This window comes from Lathyrus oleraceus, chromosome 1 (assembly GCF_024323335.1).
Source record: "Lathyrus oleraceus cultivar Zhongwan6 chromosome 1, CAAS_Psat_ZW6_1.0, whole genome shotgun sequence".
NCBI classification, from domain to species: Eukaryota; Viridiplantae; Streptophyta; class Magnoliopsida; order Fabales; family Fabaceae; genus Lathyrus; species Lathyrus oleraceus.
The window spans coordinates 38,880,099-38,903,031 of record NC_066579.1 but is presented as its reverse complement, the minus strand read 5'-3'; the positions used below and the strand labels follow the sequence as shown (position 1 = coordinate 38,903,031).

At 36.3% G+C, this 22,933-nt stretch overlaps 1 protein-coding gene across 1 annotated transcript; it reads left to right on the top strand.

Moving 5' to 3' along the window:
• Positions 1 to 6,383: 6,383 nt before the first annotated feature.
• LOC127090738 (uncharacterized) lies at positions 6,384 to 22,384 on the top strand. Its single transcript, XM_051029414.1, has 5 exons — positions 6,384 to 6,651; positions 6,744 to 6,804; positions 6,908 to 6,997; positions 8,708 to 9,053; positions 22,186 to 22,384. Exons 1-5 carry the CDS (start codon positions 6,511 to 6,513, stop codon positions 22,205 to 22,207), a joined length of 660 nt encoding a protein of 219 aa, XP_050885371.1. The 5' UTR covers positions 6,384 to 6,510; the 3' UTR covers positions 22,208 to 22,384.
• Positions 22,385 to 22,933: the final 549 nt, after the last annotated feature.

Sequence of the window (22,933 nt, the reverse complement as noted above, 5' to 3'; positions counted from 1 at the left end):
TTTAGAGATGCATTGTCATCATAAAAAACTACAAGAATGTGAATATATGTGCTTACTGGTATAATCGTCAATTGATTCTGATGATGACAACTAATGAAACAGTTGAATGTTAAAAGCTCTTTGTGACATGGGGAGTTGAGTTCAACAATCAAGTAAAGCTTCCTATTAGGACACCTGATCAAAAAGATATATCAAGTCTCATCAGTTACACAATTTAAATATCCAATTGAAATGCTAATTAAGTCGTTGAATCAAGTAGAGGATCTTGAAGTTTGAAAGAGAGAAAGTGTAAAAGATCATATGATCTTATGCTTAGTGTCTTATAATGATCAGCTAAATTGTAAAAGGTGAAGAGTAAGTCTTGAAGTACCGAGGCAAATTACACTAACACAAAGTCTTTCAAAATGTCTCTAATCATTTGATAAAACAACTGAAACATGTTTTTATGTACATAGTTGATTATTACTAGCTTGATTAATCAATCAGGAAGACTTTTTAAACTGACTAATCGATTAACATATTAGACTTAATAGATTAAATAGTATGTAACACCTCAAAATTAAATAATGGAGCTCTAAAATGATTAATAACGACATAATTAAAAAACTTTACATATGTGGATTGATTAATTGATTATCAGATATGATTAATCAATCAAATCAATTAGTTTACCCATGGATACTTTTCTTTTTTATCCTATATATATGAGATTAATTGAAATACACTGTCAGTGTAAAAGGGTTTTACACCATCATTTAATTATAGACGTTGGATATTAAAAGAAGTTTGACTTTTATTTTAAAAATCTATAAAGTAATACAAACGGGTGATGGTGATGAACCGATGGTGTAAAACTTTTTACACTGACAGTGTATAGTAATTAATCTCTCTCTCTCTCTCTCTCTCTCTCTATATATATATATATATATATATATATATATATATATATATATATATATATATATATATATATATATATATATATATATATATATATATATATATATGAGGTTTCAAATAATTTTATTTTGCATAAGAAAATCTTAATAAAAATTAGGGGTGGCAAAATAGGTCGTGGCCCGCGCACCCACAAAAAAATTGCGAGTTGAGTTGAGATTTTATGCTCGCTTATCCGTTTAGCCCTCCCCGCCTTAAGCCCACCAAAAAAGGGGCGGATTTGTGTGTCATCCCGACAACCTAGTTATCAAGTACTCAAAATATTTATTTTGGTTAGCTAAAGGTTAATAGTTGAACTATAGTTTTAAAACTCTTGGTAATGGTTCTATTTTAAGTGAAATTTCTAGATGGTTTTAGACTTTTAGTTCCCATTTTATATTTTCTAATTGTTGGTTTGATGTTTTCTAATTGAATTGTAAAAGAAAAACATTTTAATCTATTAAAAAATAAAAAATAAATCTAACAAAAATAGGCGGGCAAACCCGACGCCCGTCAACCCGTCACTTTGGCGGGACGGGACACCCATTTTGCCATCCCTAATAAAACTATTATATTTTTCTTTTACTCTCTGTATTTCTGTAAAAAAAAATTCTACAAAAATTACCATACTAAAATATTAAAATGTCTTTGTGAGAGGTGTGTTGTAAAGTGTTGTGCTTTAATTTGTTGTAACCAAAAGTGTGTTTTTATTGTAAAATTATTTTGTAAAGGATTTAAACAAGTTAAATCAGTGTAAAAGTTCTGGTTATAGGTTCTCGAGCTTGAGTATCACCACATCAACACATATATGTCACCACAACTATCACTTTTAAGCACTATTCTTAAAAGCGAGTATACTAAACTTTTATATATATATATATATATATATATATATATATATATATATATATATATATATATATATATATATATATATATATATATATATATATATATATATATATATATATATATATATATATATATATATGAATGATGATAAACTTATTCAAAGAGTAAGTTTTTTTTAGCTTACTCCAAATAATAGTTTTTGAATTGAATCTAATTTAATGATTAATAAACTAAAAAACTAATCTAACAATTAGATTAGATTCAATTCAAAAGTTATGATTTGGAGTAAGTTAAAAAATTTACTCTTGAAAAAAGTTGTTTTTCATTATATATATATATATATATATATATATATATATATATATATATATATATATATATATATATATATATATATATATATATATATATTTAATTTACAAAATATTAATTTTTTAAACTACAAGATATTTTGATTTTTTTAAAAAAACCAGTATTTTAAATTTAAATCCCTAAATAACCTATTTTTAAAAAAAAAACTAAAATAACCACTTTTCCCTACTTATGCGCCAATTGAACTGGCGCATCCAACTAAACATCAAAGGAGCCGCCCAGGTCCTTGGTGCATGCATGCAAAACCAACGCATTTAGGCGTCACATGCATTGGCGCGTGCATTTGTGCATGCGCCAAATGCATTGGCGCATGCATTTGTTATGTGTGTGTGGAGCATAGTGCATTGACGCATGCATGCTCTGGTTTTTCTATAAATATCATCATGCATATCTCCCTTATTATTTCATACAACTTCTTACCCTCCTTCCATTTTCCTTCAATTTCTTCAATCTCATTTAATTTTGTTTTCTTTAATTATGTATTAATATATTCACAAGAGAAATGCCAATTTAATCTTTTCAGTAGTCGCACCTCATATAAAGATTCGACTTTGGAATATAGATTCGTTCGAACGTCTTAATTGGTCGTTGAACCATTGGTTAGATGGAGAAATTGTAGATGGGGAAAGGGTTAGAAGAATTCAATGAATTGAGTCCACGTTCAACCAAAATGGAGAAGTGCGTGACTGAGTAAATATTAAGACTAACAGAGACGTTCACATGATGATGTATAAGGGAGATATCGCAATGACAAAGACGTTCACATGACGTTCACATGATGTATCCATTAGAACCTTTGAACATGCCGCAATGACATGGGAGCATGGCATGCGAAAGGCTTGGAACTTTTCGTAGTCGCATCAACCTCTATCTAGTTCCACTTTGTATTGTCCCATCAGCATGCCTTCATTGTGATCCATGAACTCAACAACATTGTACCAACCTTTTGTTTTCTTGTGGCCCCAACGTTGACCGTTGTCGTATTCCCTAGTCCATTTCTCCAATGGAATACTGTCGATCCACCGTACTTCATTTGCGTTTGACAATCTGATGTCTTCGTGGTAGTGTTTGAAAGAAGATTTTGTTAATGCGTAACCTGCATTGACAACCTTTTTCCTCAATGTTTTGTCTTTGATCTCCCGCATAAAATTTTGAGCGATATGTCTAATGTAGTAGACATGCATCGACGGAGGATCCTGCCAGCCATTATCAATTTTTTTGTAGGCACTCACTATTGAAGGGTGTCAGTAAAAGATCAAACATAAGTTAGGTTGAGGAGCAACGTTCAATCATAGATTTTTTAGGAAAAAACTCCATCACTCAGAAGTTTCCCCTTCAACTAGGGCAAAGGCGATTGGAAAAATGTTGATGTTGCCATCTTGTGCCACTGTCATCAGTAGCGTGCCTTTATATTTCCCGTACAACCATGTACCGTCAATTTGTATAATAGGTTTATAGAAAGCAAAACCTTTGATGCATGGTTGATACGCCCAGAATAGACGGTGGAATATTCCATTTCCAATATCTCGTATGGTGTATACGCTGACAACGTTTCTAACTTGACAATAGTCCTTGGAGCATACTGTTTAAGAGCCACCAAGTATTTGGGAAGTTGTTTGTAAGATTCCTTTCAATTGCCATACACTTTTTCAACCGCTTTTGTCCTAGCTATCCAAGCCTTCCTGTATGATGGAGTATAGTTGTATTGTGTTATAATATGCGAGATTATTGTACTAACATTTAACGACGGATTGTCGCTAACCTCATACTCGATTGACTATAATTTTATTCTTGCTTTGTTGGAGAGATAGAGACCCGAGACCCACACATTTCACCTTCCTTTCGGTGAGTGTACCGTCACACTTGAGGACGTTTACATGTTGTCGGGTCTACGTATCGATGGTAAGACCGTAAATGATAGAGTTAACCAGGATAACTCTATTTGCAATGAATTGTTGGGTGCCCCTTTGTGTGACGGTTAAGCTACGAGAGAGACTTCTGATCAAGCTAGGGGTCAAGGTATTAACTTAAAATATCTCAAACAATATTATGCGAGTATAAGATTGACCGAAGAATCTAACGAGTATGAAAAAATAATTAAGCTCGGTGTTATATTATGATTCTTTTCGGTAATTTTTTATTTCCTGAAAGTACTGGTAATACGGTAAATACTATGTACTTACCGTTATTACGAAACATAAATAAGGTAAGCACATATAGTTGAGATTCAGCTGTTTTGGCCCATCTATATAGTGCGTTGTGTAAAAATGCCAAAAAAAAAATACTTTATGTTTTATTCATGAGCATATTTTCTACAAGCATGAGGTTGGTTAAGAATGTCGTCACTCACTCTGGTAAACGAGAAACCATTCATATTCCCCTTTGCAACAAAGTAAGTTTAAAACTTTACCATTTAATTATTATACTTTATATTACAACTAACTCTAAATAATATTTTTCAAATGTTTTTGATCTAGGTGGTCAGTTAGAGGGATGAACTACAACAGGTGTCCGAAACACGCCGTGGTAGTCTATCGCAATCTATTGGGCCACATTGGACCAGACAATATAATACTCCAACACAACTCTATTTTGATTTAAAAATAATTATCAAATTATTTATCATCTAATCATGTCATATTCTTATACAGTTTATCTAGAGATCATATCTCGGTCTTGATCATCAGGTTAACCATGATGATGTTGTAGTTTGGACAACAAAAACACCAATTATTTGGTTCACTACTGTGGAGATGCATCTGAGTGACCGGGTAAAACTGTAGTTCGGCATGCAACAACAAATTCCAGAACCTCCGACGTGTTTGGCATATTGGCATAAACAGAGAGTCGATGCCTAATGGGATTATTCCGACTTGAGGGACTTCACAAAAGAGACGTGTCATCATTGGATGAATCGATGATAACACCTCTTAAACGAACCAGTCATACATGGTGCTAGACCAACTCAATAGTATATGACATGGTTTAGGTCGGTTACAACGCCACAACTTGTGTCTGAGACAAGGTATTTGATTGATTCACACCAACTAGCTTCGTCATCATACGCCGAACAATAAATCCCCGTCCAAGAACAATGTCAACCCACCCAAACCCAACGACTAACCTCAAACCATCACCCTATCATATACATCCAACAACCAAACACCCAACCTCGCAACCTATTCATGCCACACACCCAACCTAAAAACCAATAATCAAACCCTACCCACCAACAACCATACGCAACTACCACAATAGTCTATAGCCCAGATGATTCATACAATTCATGCTATCGTAACCCTCATCAATGACCACCCAAACATCCCATCGCCACAACACCCAACCATTATTTAACTATAGTACACCCCATGAACCATTGATCCGTTTCCAAACCGATTCAATATCCCAATTTGGGCAAGCATACCGTCCATAATTCACCCAACCACAACGACCTAACTACGACAACATGGGCACCGAACTCAATTACGGAAGCGCCGTTGGCGAGAATCCCCCCAACTATTGGGAACAAGTGATGACACATCTATTAAATACCACTACACCTTCCACCAGACTTTCACACCAGCCACTATTGGATTATGTCAGCACTCAAAGACCCCAAACACCTCAGGAAAATTGTGGGAGACCTCGAAGACAGACTAACGCACCTGAATGTGGAACAATGGACGTTTCAATCGGGCGAGTCATTGAATTTCTTGTCAATTCCATATAATTTTTCATTATAACACAAATATAATTTTCATTTCAGTATTTTTTTATATTTATTTGTAAATTAAAAAAAATAAAAAATTAAAGGTGCATGCGCCACATGAATTGGCGCATACACTATGTATTGTATGCATGTAGGTACGGATGCGCAAAGAGGCAATGAAGCCTAAGTGCTATACCATTGAGAGCATGCATCAGCTTCAATGACACCTCCTCTCTATCTTAATTGGATGCACCAGTTTAACTGACACATCAGTTAAGAAAGATGATTATTTTAATATTTTATTAAAAAATTATTATTTAAAAATTTAATTTAAAATTATTGATTATTTTTAAAAAAATTCAGATATTTTTATCAAAAATAAAAAACTAAAAAATATTTATCATGAATACTTTTTTTTATTTTTTATGTTTATTAATAGCCAACAATTTTTTGAAATCAATATAAATCTACAGTATATTTTTTTAAAATCTTTAATATCTTTTTTAGCCAACTAGTTATTTTTTAAATCCCAATCTTAATAAACAACTCTAGTTCTCTCGCAGTTGAACAAAGGGCAAACAGCAAAAGGGTTTGAGCGATCTACACAGTAGAAGAAAGAAGAGAATTGAGTGAATTCGAAAATGGTGGGAACAAACTTGAAGGCAGAAACTTCGTCTTTAATGGACAAACGGAGTTTGTTAGAGTCTGAAATGAACTCCATCATCGCCCGTCTTTCTCAACCCGGCGCCCCCGGTCTCTCCGGCAACCTCCTTGATTCTGAGGTTTTTCCGTTTTCTCCTCTTTCTCACCGCAATACACATTTCAAATATCAATAAGTCTTAAATTCAACTCGATGTTTGCTTGTTTTTTTTAGGGTTTTCCTCGTTCTGATATCGATGTTCCAGTTGTTAGAGCAGAACGACGTCGCCTTGCAGGTATCTAACTATCTCTAACTAAGATAGATGAGTGAGGGTTAAGTTGAATTATGTATGTGTATGTGAATTAATAAAAAACAGTAAACATGTTTGCATTTTGCAGAGCTGCGTAATGATTACACGGAGATAACAAAAAAGATTGATCAAAATGTACAAATTTTGCTTTCACCAAGACTAGGAAAGAATATATCAGGTTGGTAAAGAAAGTTATGTTTGGATTGGTGGTATGTGATGAAATAAATCTCTATTGATAACTTTGTCTGCAACTTTACTATAATAAGGGACTTGGTCCCAAAATTTTCTAATAGATACCGGTTTCCTATTACATAGCTTGTTTTGTAACAAGTTGTGGCACTTGATTTTACATTATTTCTTTATCATTGGCTTATGGTACATGGTCAAAGTAGCTGTGCTAACTATTCTTCTGTTCATAGTTATGACACTTTTATATTCTCTGCACAAAACATTATTAAAATCGTAATCTAAACATGCTGATTTTTGTTGTTGAATCTTATCAACATGACAATTTCCCCCCATTTGTGATCTGCTAGTTGTTTTGTCTTTTACGAAAGAAGTCTTGGTGATATAGTTTGTTGTTTTTCCTTCTGGGGTAAATAATGTATTTTAAAAAGAAGTGAAGCACATAGAAGGTTGATGATAAAACCTACTAAAACAAATAAACTGACAAACACACGGGATTCCATAAAGGTAAAGTTCACCAATTCCTTTGCAATTCCATAATAGCACCCTCACCCCCTCCGCCACCTTCACCTACAGCACAATGACCATGAACTCAGCTGACATCCGAAGACAAAAGGATTTTTTATTTATTTTAAATAAGATTTATCATCACCCTTCTGTGTACTACTTCTCACTTTAAAAAAACATTATATTTTGTACAATTTTAAGATGTGGCATCCATCCTTTTTGGAAAATTTTTAACCGATCTTTTTAGAGGATTTGGTTAGACAAATCTACTGCTCTTCAAAGATGCCAAAATCTTATTATACAGATTCCTCGTGTCTTTTGATAGTACAAATACAATAGAACAAAAGTTGATTGTTTGTTGTTGCGTTTTATCAAAGCTGTCAAGATTGAGATCTTGACTAAGATTGGGTGGGGGTAGGAAGGATCGTACACGTAAGATTGAAGCTAAGATCATAAGATCCTACTAGGACCGAGAGGGAAGAATCAAGATTGGAAAATTTAAAATCGGAACATCCTATAAAAACTAGTGTATATATACATATATTGCATAAGTTCACATGTCATAGTTAATCATAAAGCACATACAAAGCGTAACACTTTCACAAGTTTAAAAATATAGCAGCCATTATTTGCAAAAGAACAGACAAAATGAAGGATGTGCGCGAGAAACAGAGAATGCTGAAATAACCAAGTTCAGCGTGTTTGAGAGAGAAAGAGTGAGAGTCTGCGTGCGGCCGATATGGTGGTTGTGGTTGATGATCTGTGAGAGAGAGAGAGAGAGTGAGACACAGAGGTGAGACTCAAGAGTGGGTGAAGGTCGTAGGTGCGTTGCTGTTGAAGGAGGAAAATGGTTCTGACTGCACTAAAAAACTCAGGGTTGTGTTTTTTACCCTCCCGGGTCGTGCAAACCCTGACCTGGAATTTTGAGCCAGAAATGGCCAAGATCGCCAAAATCGTGAGATTTTACGATCTGAAATGCGACTTGACACAATCCCACTTGAGATCACGAGATCGCACGATCTTATTGATAACCTTGCATTTTATAGCTAGAGTAACCAAACTTTAGTTTTTGCTAAGATTTTGTTTTTAAATGTAAACTTCTGTTTTAACATTTCTTAATTTTTAATAGTACTATAATATTTGCAACTTCGTGTTGAATGTTTGCCTTTCTGCTAACACAATGATGATGACTCAGGCATACATACCTCATCAACTGTAGAAGCTGTTGCATCAACACCATCACAGAATGTCCCTTTGAGTCCTTCCTCCAACTCAATGGCTGTGGATGTCTTGGTTAGTCGACCCTTTGCAGTGGTTGACGAGATATCAGATGCATCACCAGCAGTAGAGGATGGTTTACAACTTGGAGATCAAATTTTGAAATTTGGCAATGTTGAAGTGGGTGAAAATTTGCTCCCGAGGTTGGCTTCTGAGTCCCAGTCAAACATGGGTCAAGCAGTACCTGTTATCATCATGAGGCAAGGCACAGTGATCAACTTAACTATCACACCTAGAACTTGGCCAGGCAGAGGTTTACTGGGGTATGCTTGCTGTCCATATTATTTTGTTTTATATTGTGTGCTTTCAAAGTATCCTTCCAGTTTTGTTTAGAATGTAGGTATCAATAACTAAAACTTAAACACTTTTTACTTTTTCCTGTCTCTCCCAACCCAATATCCTGCTGCTGGTCTATTTATTCTACATAGAAATCTTCTCAATATTTATAAAACTATATTTTCTCAGCCAATTTGATAAACTAGCATAGGGTATTCAGAATGATTGGAGAAATTTGATGTATTAAACATTTTTTCTATTAAACTTGATAGGTATTTTCATGATTCATCTAGAAATAGCCTCCTTTAGCCAAAATTTTCTTTTGTCTTAATGGTACCTCTTGAGCTGCTTCACTTTAAAGCTGTACTTTGTTTTGTACTTCCTATATTTTTTGCTTTCAGTTGCAAATGGAGATTTAGTAATCTAGGTAGTCAATAGCGGTATGGAGCCGCGCTATCACAGTGGTGCAAAGCCTGTCTGCGACGGAGAGGCGAAACATGTTTGGGCGCTCCAAGGGGGTTTCACGGACCGCGGTTTGGAGCGGTTTCTTTTGGACCACTTTCTCTTTTTGCTCATGAAAACCGAAATTACCCCTTAAAATTAAAAGATGTTAAGGGTAATTTGGGGTTTTTCTTTTAATTGAGTGTTATTGTCTCCAAACGGTTTAACCTAGCAGTTTTTCATCTTCTCTCTTCTGTGTGTGCCAATTTGCAGTTCTTCATCAAAACACAAGCTCTCTTGGTCAAACTTCATAATCTTCCTGCTACAGTTCTTCTTCATATTTTCCTCCTACAGTTCTTCTTTCTTCATATTTTCCTCCTTCGAGCTTCAAATTCGTTTCTTGTCTCTCATTTCTTTTTCTTCAAATTCGTTTCTTGTCTCTCATTTCTTTTCCTTCATCTCTTTCTGTTTTTCCCTCATTTCTTTTTCTTCCTTGTGTTTTCTCATTTTCTTACTTCTTTTTGTTTTACTCTGTATTATGAATTTTGTGGATTGAGTTTTTTTATTTTATTTTATTTATTTAATTCTACATGAAATATATGTTTATACTTATAGTATTATTAATATAATTTTTCCAAAAAAGAAGATTATATCAAATAGTTGTAACGATTAGATCAAATAGTGTAAAATTCTGTCTTTTTGATTGAGAGTGTAAAAAATATAATAGGATATAAATAGGCTAGAGAGGACAACTATAAGAGTACAACTAACTAAGGAAACTAATTAAATCCTGATAAATTTAACTTAACTTCTATTTATAAGAAAGGAAATATACTATATGGATGTGTAAATCAGATTTATTAATAGCAGCCGCTATCCCGGATTTTCGGCCGGAGCGGCCACCCTGCGCGACAGATCCAATGTGCGGACAGTTTCAGATCGTGGCCACCCTGCCATAACTATTGTCTATCATGTTCAACTTGAATTTTAAGTTTTCATAGTTGGTTCTAGGAAGTGTTTTGGTTAAGATATCAGCCGTTTGATGACTTGAAGGTGTGTGCTGAAGGGAAATTAATTCATTGTCAATCTTTCTTTGATGAAGTGTCTTATCAATTTCTATATTTTGTGTTGCACAAGATTTTTAGCAATAGTTATGGCAGCTTTATTGTCACACAATAGACTTACTTCATGGTAAGTATGAACTTGTAGTTCCACAAGCATCCTTTGAAGCTACTTCCCTTTGCAAATCCCACGAGTCATTGACCTAAATTCGGCTTCAACACTGCTACTTACAACCACATATCGTTTCTTGCTTCTCCATATCACAAAGTTTCCCCATGCAAATGACCAATACCCACTGGAAATATTTCTATTTTTCTGCCTGTGTCCTTTTTGAAATGCAACCCCTTCCCTAATGGCTTTTTGAGATATTGCAGAATACGAATATGCTTTCGTGTGAGCCTCTTTGGGGTTGTTTATGTAGCAGCTAACCACACTGATGCAAAAATCAATATCTAGCCGTGTGAGTTAGGTAGATAAATCTCCATGCCGACCTTTGATACATCTCTTTATCATTAGGTGGACTCTCTTTTTCCTCTCCTGCTTTTCAATGTTATCAAATTACGGTGCCATGGCCGCTATGGCAGATATACATTGCGGTTTTTTGGTTCGCCGTAATGGTAAGTATCATCCGCTATTGCAGGTTTTTCCGCCATAATCCGTAATAACGGCGCCACGAAGTGGTAGATATGGCGGGATTTTGGCTTTCCGCCGTGGACCGCCATCCGCCATCAACAACACTGCTGTTTTCACATTTGATTCAATAAGAGTGTCAACTGGCCGACATTCCAACATCCCCATTTCTTGAAGTATGTCAAAGTTATATTTCCTTTGAGAGAAATAAATTCCTAGTTTTGACCGTGACGTTTTCATTCCTAGAAAATACTGTAACTGACCAAAGTCTTTGACTTCAAATCCCTTAGCTAGTCTTTGACTTCAAATCCCTTAGCTAGGAGTAATTTTAGCCCTTCAATTCCTGTATAGTCATCATCAGGAATAAGAATGCTGTCTACGTAAACAAGAAGATGGTTACCTTGCCTTCCTCTGAGTGCTTTAAGAACATCGTGTAGTAAGTTTGGCATTGAGAGAAACCATGCATCCTAACCACTCGTGTAAGCCTATCAAACCAAGTATGTAGGGATTGCTCGAGTCTATATAATGATCTTTTAAGCTTACATACCTTGCCTGGGTTTTCTGACATCTCAAGTCCAGGTAGTTTCTTATGTAAACATCTTCGTGTTCATCAATTAGGATTTTTTTATATCTAGTTGGTGAAGTGGTCAATCCAAATTTATTGCCAAAGCAAGGAGTACAAGAATTTAATTTAATTTTGCTACAGGTGCAAAAGTCTCTTTGTAGTCCACCCAGGACTGGGAGTCCTTTTGCCCCTAATAGAGCTTTACATCTGTTCGCATTCCCGTCACCATTATATTTCATTGAGAATATCCATTTGCATCCAATTAACTTTTTTTCTTCTACTAGGTGGTAGAGCTGCCATTACCATTCTTTTCTAGTGCCTTGATTTCTTCTACAACCGTAACCTTCTACTATGGAATTATGATAGCTTCATGGAAGTTTTGAGGAATGTGAGTGTTGTCCGCCAAGTTGATGAAATCCTTGTACTCCCGTGACAATTTTTCCCTAGAAACATGGTTCTCAATTAGGTGTTTGGTACAAGACCTATTCCCTTTATTATGAAAATAGGTAAGTTTAAGTTCTAGTCATAAGTACCTTTGTTCGATAAATTAGAAGATGACTCAATGCATGGTAATTTCCCTTTGAGAGTAGGTTCAAAATCCGAATTCTGGGTAGGGCCTTAGTTCTGCTTTGGAAGAGTGCATTCTTCTATTTCCTTAAGAGTTTGATGCTTGTTCTTCTTCCTTGTGTGTATACATGTATTTCTTTCCTTCCATTTGTTGGCATGGTAATGTCAAGAGTGGTTTGCTTGTTGGTCCAATTTAGGTTCAAACACTATTTGGCATATTATGAGATTTTAGTGGTTGAGCCAAGTTCGGGTGGGACAAATTCTGGTATAGGTTTTGGGACAGTTCCTGGGAGAGGTTCCAGAACAAATTATGGGATAAATTTTTGAATATATTTTGGTAGGGTAATTTCCCTTGGCGGGTGTTCATCAATTGTCACTTTCTCCCTTTGAATGGAAACCTTGGAACAAAAGGCATCGCCTTCATAAAATGTAACATCTATAGCGTGATAGATTCGTCTTTTCTGAAGGTAATAACATTTATATCCTCTCTTGGTAGGAGAGTATCCCTAGAATATACACTTGATGGCTTTTGGGTCCATCTTGTCGGGGTTTGGCTTTTGACCATGTACAAATGCAGCACATCTAAAAATCTTCAATGGGAGATTTGTGATGAGTTTGGTAAAATGATAAATGAACAAGAGGGTCTGATGAAGTTTGTTTAGGTTGATTGTTTTGGAGAGCATTCTATTTATTAGGTATGATGAAGAAAGAACCGCATCTCCCAAAAAAATGGCTAGGTACATTCATGGACAACACTAGGGCTCGAGTGGCTTCCAATAGGTATCTATATTTCCTCTTTGTTGTTCCAATTTGTTGGAGAGAGTATGAGCATGAAGTTTGGTCATGATGCCATTTTTGGCGAGGTCTGTACCAAGGGTGTGGGTGTGGTCGAAGTACCCCCCATTATATGTTCTTAGGATTTAAATGTTGCTTTGGAATTAGATTTAGACCATTTTACGGAAGTTCTCAAATATAGTCCATACTCCTTTTCTTTCATGAGAAACACCCAAGTGACTCTTGTATGATCATCAATAAAAGTGACAAACCACCTTGATCCGATTATATTGCTCACTCGTGAAAGTCCCAACACATTATTATGAATAAGGGTGAAAAGTTAAGTGACTTATAAGGTTGTATGAGATCATAGGTGTAGGAACTCCTTTTGCATCACCGAGTTTAGCCTTGGCTAGAAGATCTTTAATGTATTTTGTTTGAGATAAGAATAGAGACCCATCCTTTTGATGAGAAACCTCAATGCCCAGGAAATACTCAAGTTCACCTAGCTGGTTGAGAGCAAATTGAGAATTCAATTTTGCGATCAGTTCCTTGATGTGAGATGGAAAGTTTCCAGTAACAATGATATCATCAACATACACTAACATAGTGATAGTGTATGTGGGTGTGACCAAAGTGAACAAAGAAGGATCACATCTACCGGAGGTAAACCCAAAGTTCCTGAGAGCTAGATTTAACCTTTCAAACCAGGTGAGCTGAGTCATTGTTTTCAAAACCAGGAGGCTGTTTCATGTATACTTCCTCTTGAAGTAAGTCATTGAGGAAGACATTGTTTACATCTAATTGGGTGATATGCCACCTTTTTGAAACAACTATGATAAGAATAATTCTTGAAATTCTGGTATAGTCAGAGTTCAGATGTTCTACACGAAGTCATGACATCTGATCCAACATTGTTACTAAAACAGCAAGACAGTTAAAAAAAATAAAACCCAGTACTCATATGCACACAGTCCCAGATGTCACGACATCTGCTACTCTACCACCATGGACAGAAGAACATCCAGTTTTGTCCATCTAGTACAAAGACACAGTAGAGATCAAACATGACACTTATGTTTATTGATCCTGTCCAGTTATCAGCATGATGTCTCAACATTGATTTGAACATCACCTGTCCCAACATTACAGAAGGATGAACTGTAACAGACCAACCAGTCTATCAGTAACAGCAGTCAGTAATGAATGTCATAACATTCTGTTTTGCAATCAGACTGCAGGCTATGTGTCAAGTCTGTTATTCTCTTCATAAACAGACTAGAAACAGACTGAGTTATAACAGACAAAATATAGTGTGCAGAAGGTAAAAACACCAGTAATTGTTAACCCAGTTCGGTACAACATTACCTACTCTGGGGGCATACCAAGCCAGGAAGAAGATCCACTATTAGCAGTATTAATTCAGAGTTAAACTCCCCCGTTTACAACTCTTCACTTAATCCCTACCCAATGCAATCTATACGTAGGCACTCCTAGATAGGAACCTCCAGTTTCCATTCCTATCACTACAATTACCATGTAATGTTAAACAACTTGAACTTGCTTCACAGCTTCGTTCAAGATCAATACAACTCTCACCTACAGGCTTTGAGTTACAAAATAATCTCATGCTTTCAAGCACTGAGAAACACTTGATAACCTTCTCACAGGTTGGGAGGTTTACCTCACACACCCCTCTAATTTTTACATTGTTTGAGGCTTACAAAACCTAGGTTACAATCTGCTATTTATAACCTAACCACCCAACTGGATTTGGGCCTTCAGAAATCGCAGCAAGCGTCTCCTTTGCTGTTACAGAGCCAGCAGAAAACTTCTGCTACAATCAAGGTCTTCAATCTTTTAGTTCCTAAAATATCTCCATATTTAGAAACTGTATATTCACCCAATATTCTGATTGAGTCTTCAAGACCTCCACAAATAACGCCACCTAGGATTCGGACTAATCCTAGAATATTAAATCAGTTAACACAAATCAGAATTAACTAATTCAGTTTTATACACAGCTGAGCTTGGACAACTTAAAAACCCTAAATCTATTTTCCAATCAAATCTTTTTATAACAGCTGTATAGATCTCCTTGGAAAATAAGTAAATCTGGTTGTAATCCATGATTGAATGCGCCAGCTAGCCATATCTTCAATCATCCAAAGATTGTCATTAATTGTGCAATCACAAAACACCAGACATTCATACTGAATGTTCTGTGTACAGGATGTCATGACATCCATAATCCAATAATTCCTTTTATAACTTCCAGCAGGTACAACCATATCAGATGCCATGACATTGTGTATGTCATCTGAAACAATCCTGCATGAACATGTCTTCCATATAAGCTCCAGCAGGTACAACCAATATTAGAAGCTTTGTCATTGTATGTGGCATTCTGAAACAATCTTGCTTGCATATGTTCTTTAACTCCAGCAGGTACATATGATATCTCATGTTAAGACATCACACATGACATCTTGTGAACACTCTTTGTTTTACCAAAATTGCTGCCAACACTTAGAATCAACAATTCTGACTGTGACAGGTTTAACCATAGGGAAAAAAGTTTAAGTGAAATCAAACTCCTCTTATTGGTGAAACCCTTTTACCACCAGCCTGACATTGTATTTATTGAGAGTTCCTTTAGGATTTTGCTTGACTATAAACACCCATTTATATCCTATAGCCTTCCTATCAGAGGGTAATGGAGCTAGGGTCCAAGTTTGATTGTTCAGCAATGTTTTATACTCATCATTCATAACTGCAACCCACTTAGGATCCTATAAAGCAAGCTTGTGTGAATAGGGTTCTAGTTCAAAGACTAGAAGAGTGGGATGCAACCTAGGTTTGACTATGCCACTCTTTCTTCTAGTAGTCATGGTACGAGTGTTTTAAGGATGTAATACGGGTAGATTCTGAGGTGACTGGCTGCTGGAACCCGGATCAGAAGAAAAGGATGGTAAATTGACAGAAGAGTTGTCAGTTGAATTAGAGGATGAAGGAAGGATTAGGTTTGGGCTGTTATGAGGAGAACTCGGTGGGGACTATGGGATGTTGTTTGAAGGAGTGATTGAGTTAGAAACTGGCATAGTGTGAGAGTCATTGGAAGCTTGGTTAGGAGAGCCAGAATTGTTACTTGGGAAGTGATCAGAAGTTGCACTATGAGAGGTGGAATTGGTGTCACTACTAGGTGATAAAGTGGAAGTGGGTAGTGAATGTGGATGTAAGATGGGAAAGGGTGCAAAGAGAGTTGATGGGGGATTTTTGGATGGTATAGAAGGCTGAGAGGTAAGCAAAGGATAAGGTAATTTGGTTTCATTGAATACAACATCCTTGGAGATGTAAATTCTTCCACTAGGATCAAGGCATTTAAAGCCTTTGGGATTTGATGAGTAGCCTAGAAAGATGCATTCCTGAAAGTGAAAGTTGAACTTATTTAATGAGTAAGGCCTTAGATGAGAGTATCAGGCACAACCAAAGAACTTGAGGTGCTTATAGTCAGGAACATTACCATAGAGTTTGAAGTAAGGAGACTTCATGTCCAGTATAGGCGTTGACATTCTGTTGATTAAGTAGGTGGCAGTGAGGCAAGCATGGTCCCAAAATTTCAAAGGGAGAGTTGCTTGGGCAAGCAAGGTAAGGCCTGTTTCAACCACATGCCTATGCTTCCTTTCTAGAGACCCATTTTGGTGATGTGTGAGTAGCCTAGAAAGATGCATTCCTGAAAGTGAAAGTTGAACTTATTTAATGAGTAAGGCCTTAGATGAGAGTATCAGGCACAACCAAAGAACTTGAGGTGCTTATAGTCAGGAACATTACCATAGAGTTTGAAGTAAGGAGACTTCATGTCCAGTATAGGCGTTGACATTCTGTTGATTAAGTAGGTGGCAGTGAGGCAAGCATGGTCCCAAAATTTCAAAGGGAGAGTTGCTTGGGCAAGCAAGGTAAGGCCTGTTTCAACCACATGCCTATGCTTCCTTTCTAGAGACCCATTTTGGTGATGTGTGAGGACATGCCAGCCTGTGAGCAATCTCTTTTGTAAGAAACAGGGAGGTAAGAGGCTTGAACTCACCTCTACCATCAGTTTGAACTGACTTGATTTTAGTGACAAGTTGTACCTCAATAGCAATGACAAAGGATGTGAAGGTGAGTATAACATCAAATTTCAATTTTAGAGGAAAAACTCATGAGTATTTTGAGTAGGCATCAACATATGTCAACAAGTATATTTATAACCACAAATAGATTTCATAGGAGCTGGGCCCCATACATCCAGATACAGTAAGTCGAATTTTTTAGCATATGTAATGTGTGAAAGTGTGCTAGGTAGCCTGTGAATTTTACCAAGACAACATGATGTACAAAAATCTAAGGGAGACTTGTGTGGCATAGGGATGTTGCATGATTGCAACATAGTTCTAAGAGCCTCATGGTGAGGATGCCCTAGTCTATTATGCCATAAGCTATAGGAAGAGACACTTATAGTGTTAGCAACAATAGAAGGCTCCCTTGTGATGCTGTTTATTGATGCAGTAGGCACATTAGGCCAGAGAGAGTGGAAGGAATATAAGCCATCTTTATTCAGCACTCCCTTGAGCACCACCTCAGAATTGTCATGTGTTTTGACAAAACACCTATCAACATGGAATTCAAAATACACCCTGTTGTCTCTAGCAAACTTGCTCACAGACATAAGATTTTTAGTGATTGCATGATTGCAACATAGTCCTAAGAGCCTCATGGTAAGGATGTTGCATGATTGCAACATAGTCCTAAGAGCCTCATGGTGAGGATGTTGCATGATTGCAACATAGTCCTAAGAGCCTCATGGTGAGGATGCCTTAGTCTATTATGCCATAAGCTATAGGAAGAGACACTTATAGTGTTAGCAACAATAGAAGGCTCCCTTGTGATGCTGTTTATTGATGCAGTGGGCACACCACCTCAGAATTGTCATGTGTTTTGACAAAACACCTATCAACATGGAATTCAAAATACACCCTTTTGTCTCTAGCAAACTTGCTCACAGACATAAGATTTTTAGTGATTGCATGCACCAAAAATAGTTTATTGAGTGTAAGTGTGGTGTGTGTGTGATAAGGTGAAGAAAAAGAAGCTAAGCCAACAGAAGTAATTGGCACACCTTGGCCATTGCCGAGTAACACTTGATTAGTGCCAGAGAGTCATGCTTTCTGAAATAAAATCTGCATTATTGGTAACATGACGTGTAGCTCCTGAGTCTGGGAACCAGACCTGAGAAAGGTGACTGGTATCTTTAGTGACCTCTGTACCAGCACCAGTGAGATAAGCTTGTGGTTGATGAGTTTACTTCTAAGGAAAACCTGGTGGTGGACCTCTTAATGATGAAGCTAGCCATTGATTAAGGGGAGGAGAAGTCCATTGATTGGGATGGGATGGTGGCATAGTAGAGGTAGCACTATTAGTCCATTGATTCCAGTTCATGTAAGGAGGTCGCTGCAGTGGACCTTGTTGAGTTGTTTGCCACATGGTAGGCATCATTGATGTATGTCAATGATAGCATACACTTGTATCATGACCTGTTTTAAAGCAGATTTGACACTGTATTTTGAATTTGCCCCCTAACCTACCACCTCTCCCTCTTTGAAAACCACGGCCGCTACGAAAACCTCCATGTGACTCTCCAAAATTAGACATAGCTCCAAATTGAGCCAAGGTGGAAGGATCATGACTTACTTGAACAGAAGTAAGAGGTGTTGTGGAAGCAGCTTGAGCAACATTGATAGAGATAGGTTCAGCTAGTGCATTCTTCTTCGCTTTCTCCAGTTTTTGCTTCATGAGATATAAGCATAGATTCTGCTACAATTATGATACACAAATTAGGACAATACTGAAGGATGGATGCTAGAGCATTGTACTCTTCTGGTAATCCATCAAGAACTCTCTTAATTTGATCGCGATGCAAAATCGGATCGTCGGTCGAATCAAGAACATCAACAATTCGTTGAATTCGAGCAAGATACTCCACAATCGTCTTCTCACCTTTCGTAATCGACTTCAGCTCCGATCTTAGCTGTCGCGATTTCACATTTGTGTGAGCGAACACATACTTGTGAATTTCGTCCCAGATCTGATGTGAATGAACACAGCGAACGACTCGAGGAAGAACCGAGTTAGATAGCGTTGTGAGAAGCCACGTGAAGAGCAACAAATCTTGTTGCTCCCACTCCACATACACAGGGTTCTCCACATCATTCTTGCGATCCGCTTCAGTGAGATAGCGTTGAGGAATTACCAGATTCACCAGTAGACGATACAACTTGTGCGTTCTGATGATGCCTTCGGTTTATTATTTCCATGAACAAAAATTGTTTTCATCGAGCTTCAATGTTACTTGTTGCGCGAACGTTTTGAACATGTTTTTCGAGTTGAACGATAATTCGTCGTTGATGCTCTGGTTGTGTTGTTAGAGTTAGAGTTTGCATCGGAAACCATAGCTATGGATCGAGTTAAGCTCTAGATACCATATTAGAAACTGAACATAGGTTGAAGATTAGAGAAGAATAGAGAGAGTAGATAGCACTGTAACTAACTCCTTTCATTTCATAACAGAAAGAAAAAGATTACACACAACAGTTAGGGCTAAGCTTATATAGATGAAGCTCAATTGTGCTGACTCAGCACAGTTGTTTTACACATATACCCTTACTCTCTATATTACTATTATTCTATGAAGTCCGGACTCGGACACAGATACAGGATACGACACGGGCATAGACACGAGAACCCGGTTAATGTAAAAAACATAGGACACGGACACGGACACGGCTATATATATTTATATATTAATATAATAATGTAATTTATAAACACAAATTATAAAGAGTTTAAAATAAGAAGCAAAATTTATGTTTATTTAAATTTAGTACTTTCAATCAACGAAAAAAGGCATAAATCCACCAAAACAAAATATAGTCACTCCACATTGAGAAAACCAGTCTCTAAGTATGGCTATCCAAAAACAAGTCAACAACTTCAAGAAATTAACTGTCATCTAATGAGTCAAACTCATCTCTGGCGACATCCCGCATTTTAGTTTCCTCTCGATGTAGTGTCATCTTATTTCTCTTCAAAGAATGGATAAATGAATATGTGCTTTAATTTCTTTCAACAAAAGTAGTGGAATGTAAAAAAATAAGGAATTATAATTGTGTTGTTTTTATAGTGGGGAGGTGGAATATGAAAGATAAAAATCCTTGTTTTTTCAAAAAATTTTAAATTTGAGTTTTTTTTTTTAATTCTGAAATTTTTTGAGTTGGACTTTGTTCTTTATTTGAAATAAGGTATTGTATCCGTGTCCGTTGTGATTCAATTTTATTTTTTCTTTGGTCATTTCAAAAACGTGTCAGATACGTGTCGGACACAGAGACACACCGTGTGAATGGCGTGTCGGAGCTTAGCTATTATTCTAATAGTTAATTTACAGATAGACATCAAACTACAATTTAATTTTGAAACATGTAAAACTAAATCAAGAGTAATTAATATCTTTGGAGATAATCAATGAACCTTTACTAGCCACCTTGGAGGTAGTACCATCTCTATTCGGATAAAAGATCTATCCTTACATGCAATGTATTTGGATTATACATTGATGTCTCCAGTCATTTGATCCGATGCACCAGAATCAACAATCCAATAGTTTGTTTTCTACTGATTAACATCAAAAGCAGCTGAAAAATTATCTTTTTGGGCAAGAGTAGCAATGAAAGAAGTACTAGTGTTTTGCGGTGCTTGTTGCATCAATTTCTACAACATTTCTATTTGTTCTTTGTTGTAAGGGTTTGCCTATGCGGTGCTTTTGGATTTGCTTTCATTAACAATAGCAACAACATATGCGCATGTATCCTTAAATCACAGTATTAGATCAGTGGGTTACCCATGAAGCGCCCAACGTGTTTCCTTTGTATTTCTAGGCCGCCTGCAGTGGTCACACCATCCTTTACTTTTCTTTGGTAGATTTCTTGCTACAAGTGCAGAACCTGTAAGTTGCCTACATAACTTTCCTAATGATTTATTCCCTTCTTACTTCTGCAAATGCTTCACGAATGTTAGGGAAAACTTTAGTTTAAAGAATCCTTCCCCTTCACCCAAATTTTTATTCAGTCCCAGTAAAAACTGATAGATTCTGTCCTTGATCAAGTTATTATAGATTTTTTCATCCTCTGTGCACTTCCACCCGTGTCTGCATATAGATGTCAAGTTGTTGTCAATACTTTATGAGGATGTGATAATACCCCGTGACTAGAGAATCTCTTTGTTGAAGGTTATGTAAGAGAAGTTGTTGTCAATACTTTATGAGGATGTGATAATACCCCGTGACTAGAGAATCTCTTTGTTGAAGGTTATGTAAGAGATTTTTGATCTCAAATATGGTTGAAGTGTTATCCACATTTGAGTAGGTCTCTTCGGCTCATTCCAGATTTCTACAGCAATGTAATAATACATGTAATTTTCATCACACTCATTTGACATGGAGTTGAGTAACCATGACATCACAAAATTGTTTTCAAGTTTCCGTTCTGCATGGTTTGAGTAAGTTTTTTCTTGCTGCTCAGCATTGCCAGTGATTTAGTCTTCCTTTCCTTTTACTTGGAGGAAGAGCTAGATAGATCTGAACCACTGTAGTTTTGTCCACTAAGCTTGTAGCTAATAATGAAAATGGTCTCATTATGACGGGTGGTGTTCTCGGTCGTTGCCTTTGGATCAACATCTGAAATGCTTGGCTACTCACTTCTTCCTCCAATGAGAAAATCCTAATTTTTTTATTCTTTCTTTCGGATCAGAACTATCGCTTTGATACCATGTAAAATTCGGTATTTTTTTATTGTGTGCGTACAAAATATAAATAGCAATTGAGATTGTTTGAAATCAAATAGTAATTAAACCCATATTATACTATATATGTATATAGAGCATTGACAATCGACCATATATGTAGAAAATATTATTTAACCCTAATTGAAATTAGTGGAGTTGCTACTGCTGCTGATATGTTAATTGCAAATATTTTTCTGTAATGGTTGCAGATGTCATTTTCGGATCTTGTAGATGTTCATCTTTGGTGACAGTTTGCCTCTTCTGCAGACTCATGCAAAGTTTCCTACTTTTGAAACTTGTCTCTGCACGACTTTGTTTGATTATGTAATAGATAGTAACAACCGACTTTTGATTTTGGTGGTGAACTAACCCAGTTAAGTGATATATAGCCTATTTAGTTTCTTTTTAGTCTTTTGTTTGAGGGAAGTAAAAGGAGAGGAAAAAGGAAAGGGGCGAGGGAAGGTTTATTTCAAGCTTGCTAATGAAACCTTACAACCAAAGTTTTCTTTGGAGAATTGGTGAATGGTGTGACACCCTAATTCCAAAATTTAAGTAAAAGAACATAGCAAAATACGCAGCGGTTAAGAGATGCTTAGTTGTAAAAACATTTCAATTAGAGTGCTTATAACGGTTAAGAGGTTAAGAGATGCTTAGTTGTAAAAACATTTCAATTAGAGTGCTTATAACGGTTAAGAAAGTTAGTTACAAATTGTTGAAAATAACACTACCATCTAGTCTTTGGCACAATTCAAGACCTTTCACATTAAATCAATGATTACAAAAGTTGCTCTTGAACCAATTAATTTGAAAGTTAAAAACAGATTAAACTTAACAACACATTAAAATACTCTCAATTAGGCTTAGCCTATCAAAGCGGAATTCTTAAAAGTAATAACTTTTATGAAGGTCATAAAGAGCAAAATGTGCTACTTCAATTTAGTTAGCTTCAAATGTGAC

Coding starts and splice junctions, on each gene's coding strand:
- LOC127090738 (XM_051029414.1), top strand. CDS start 6,511: ATGGTGGGAACAAACTTGAAGGCAGAAACTTCGTCTTTAATGGACAAA. Junction 6,652..6,743: donor GCAACCTCCTTGATTCTGAG/GTTTTTCCGTTT, acceptor TGTTTTTTTTAG/GGTTTTCCTCGTTCTGATAT. Junction 6,805..6,907: donor AGAACGACGTCGCCTTGCAG/GTATCTAACTAT, acceptor TGCATTTTGCAG/AGCTGCGTAATGATTACACG.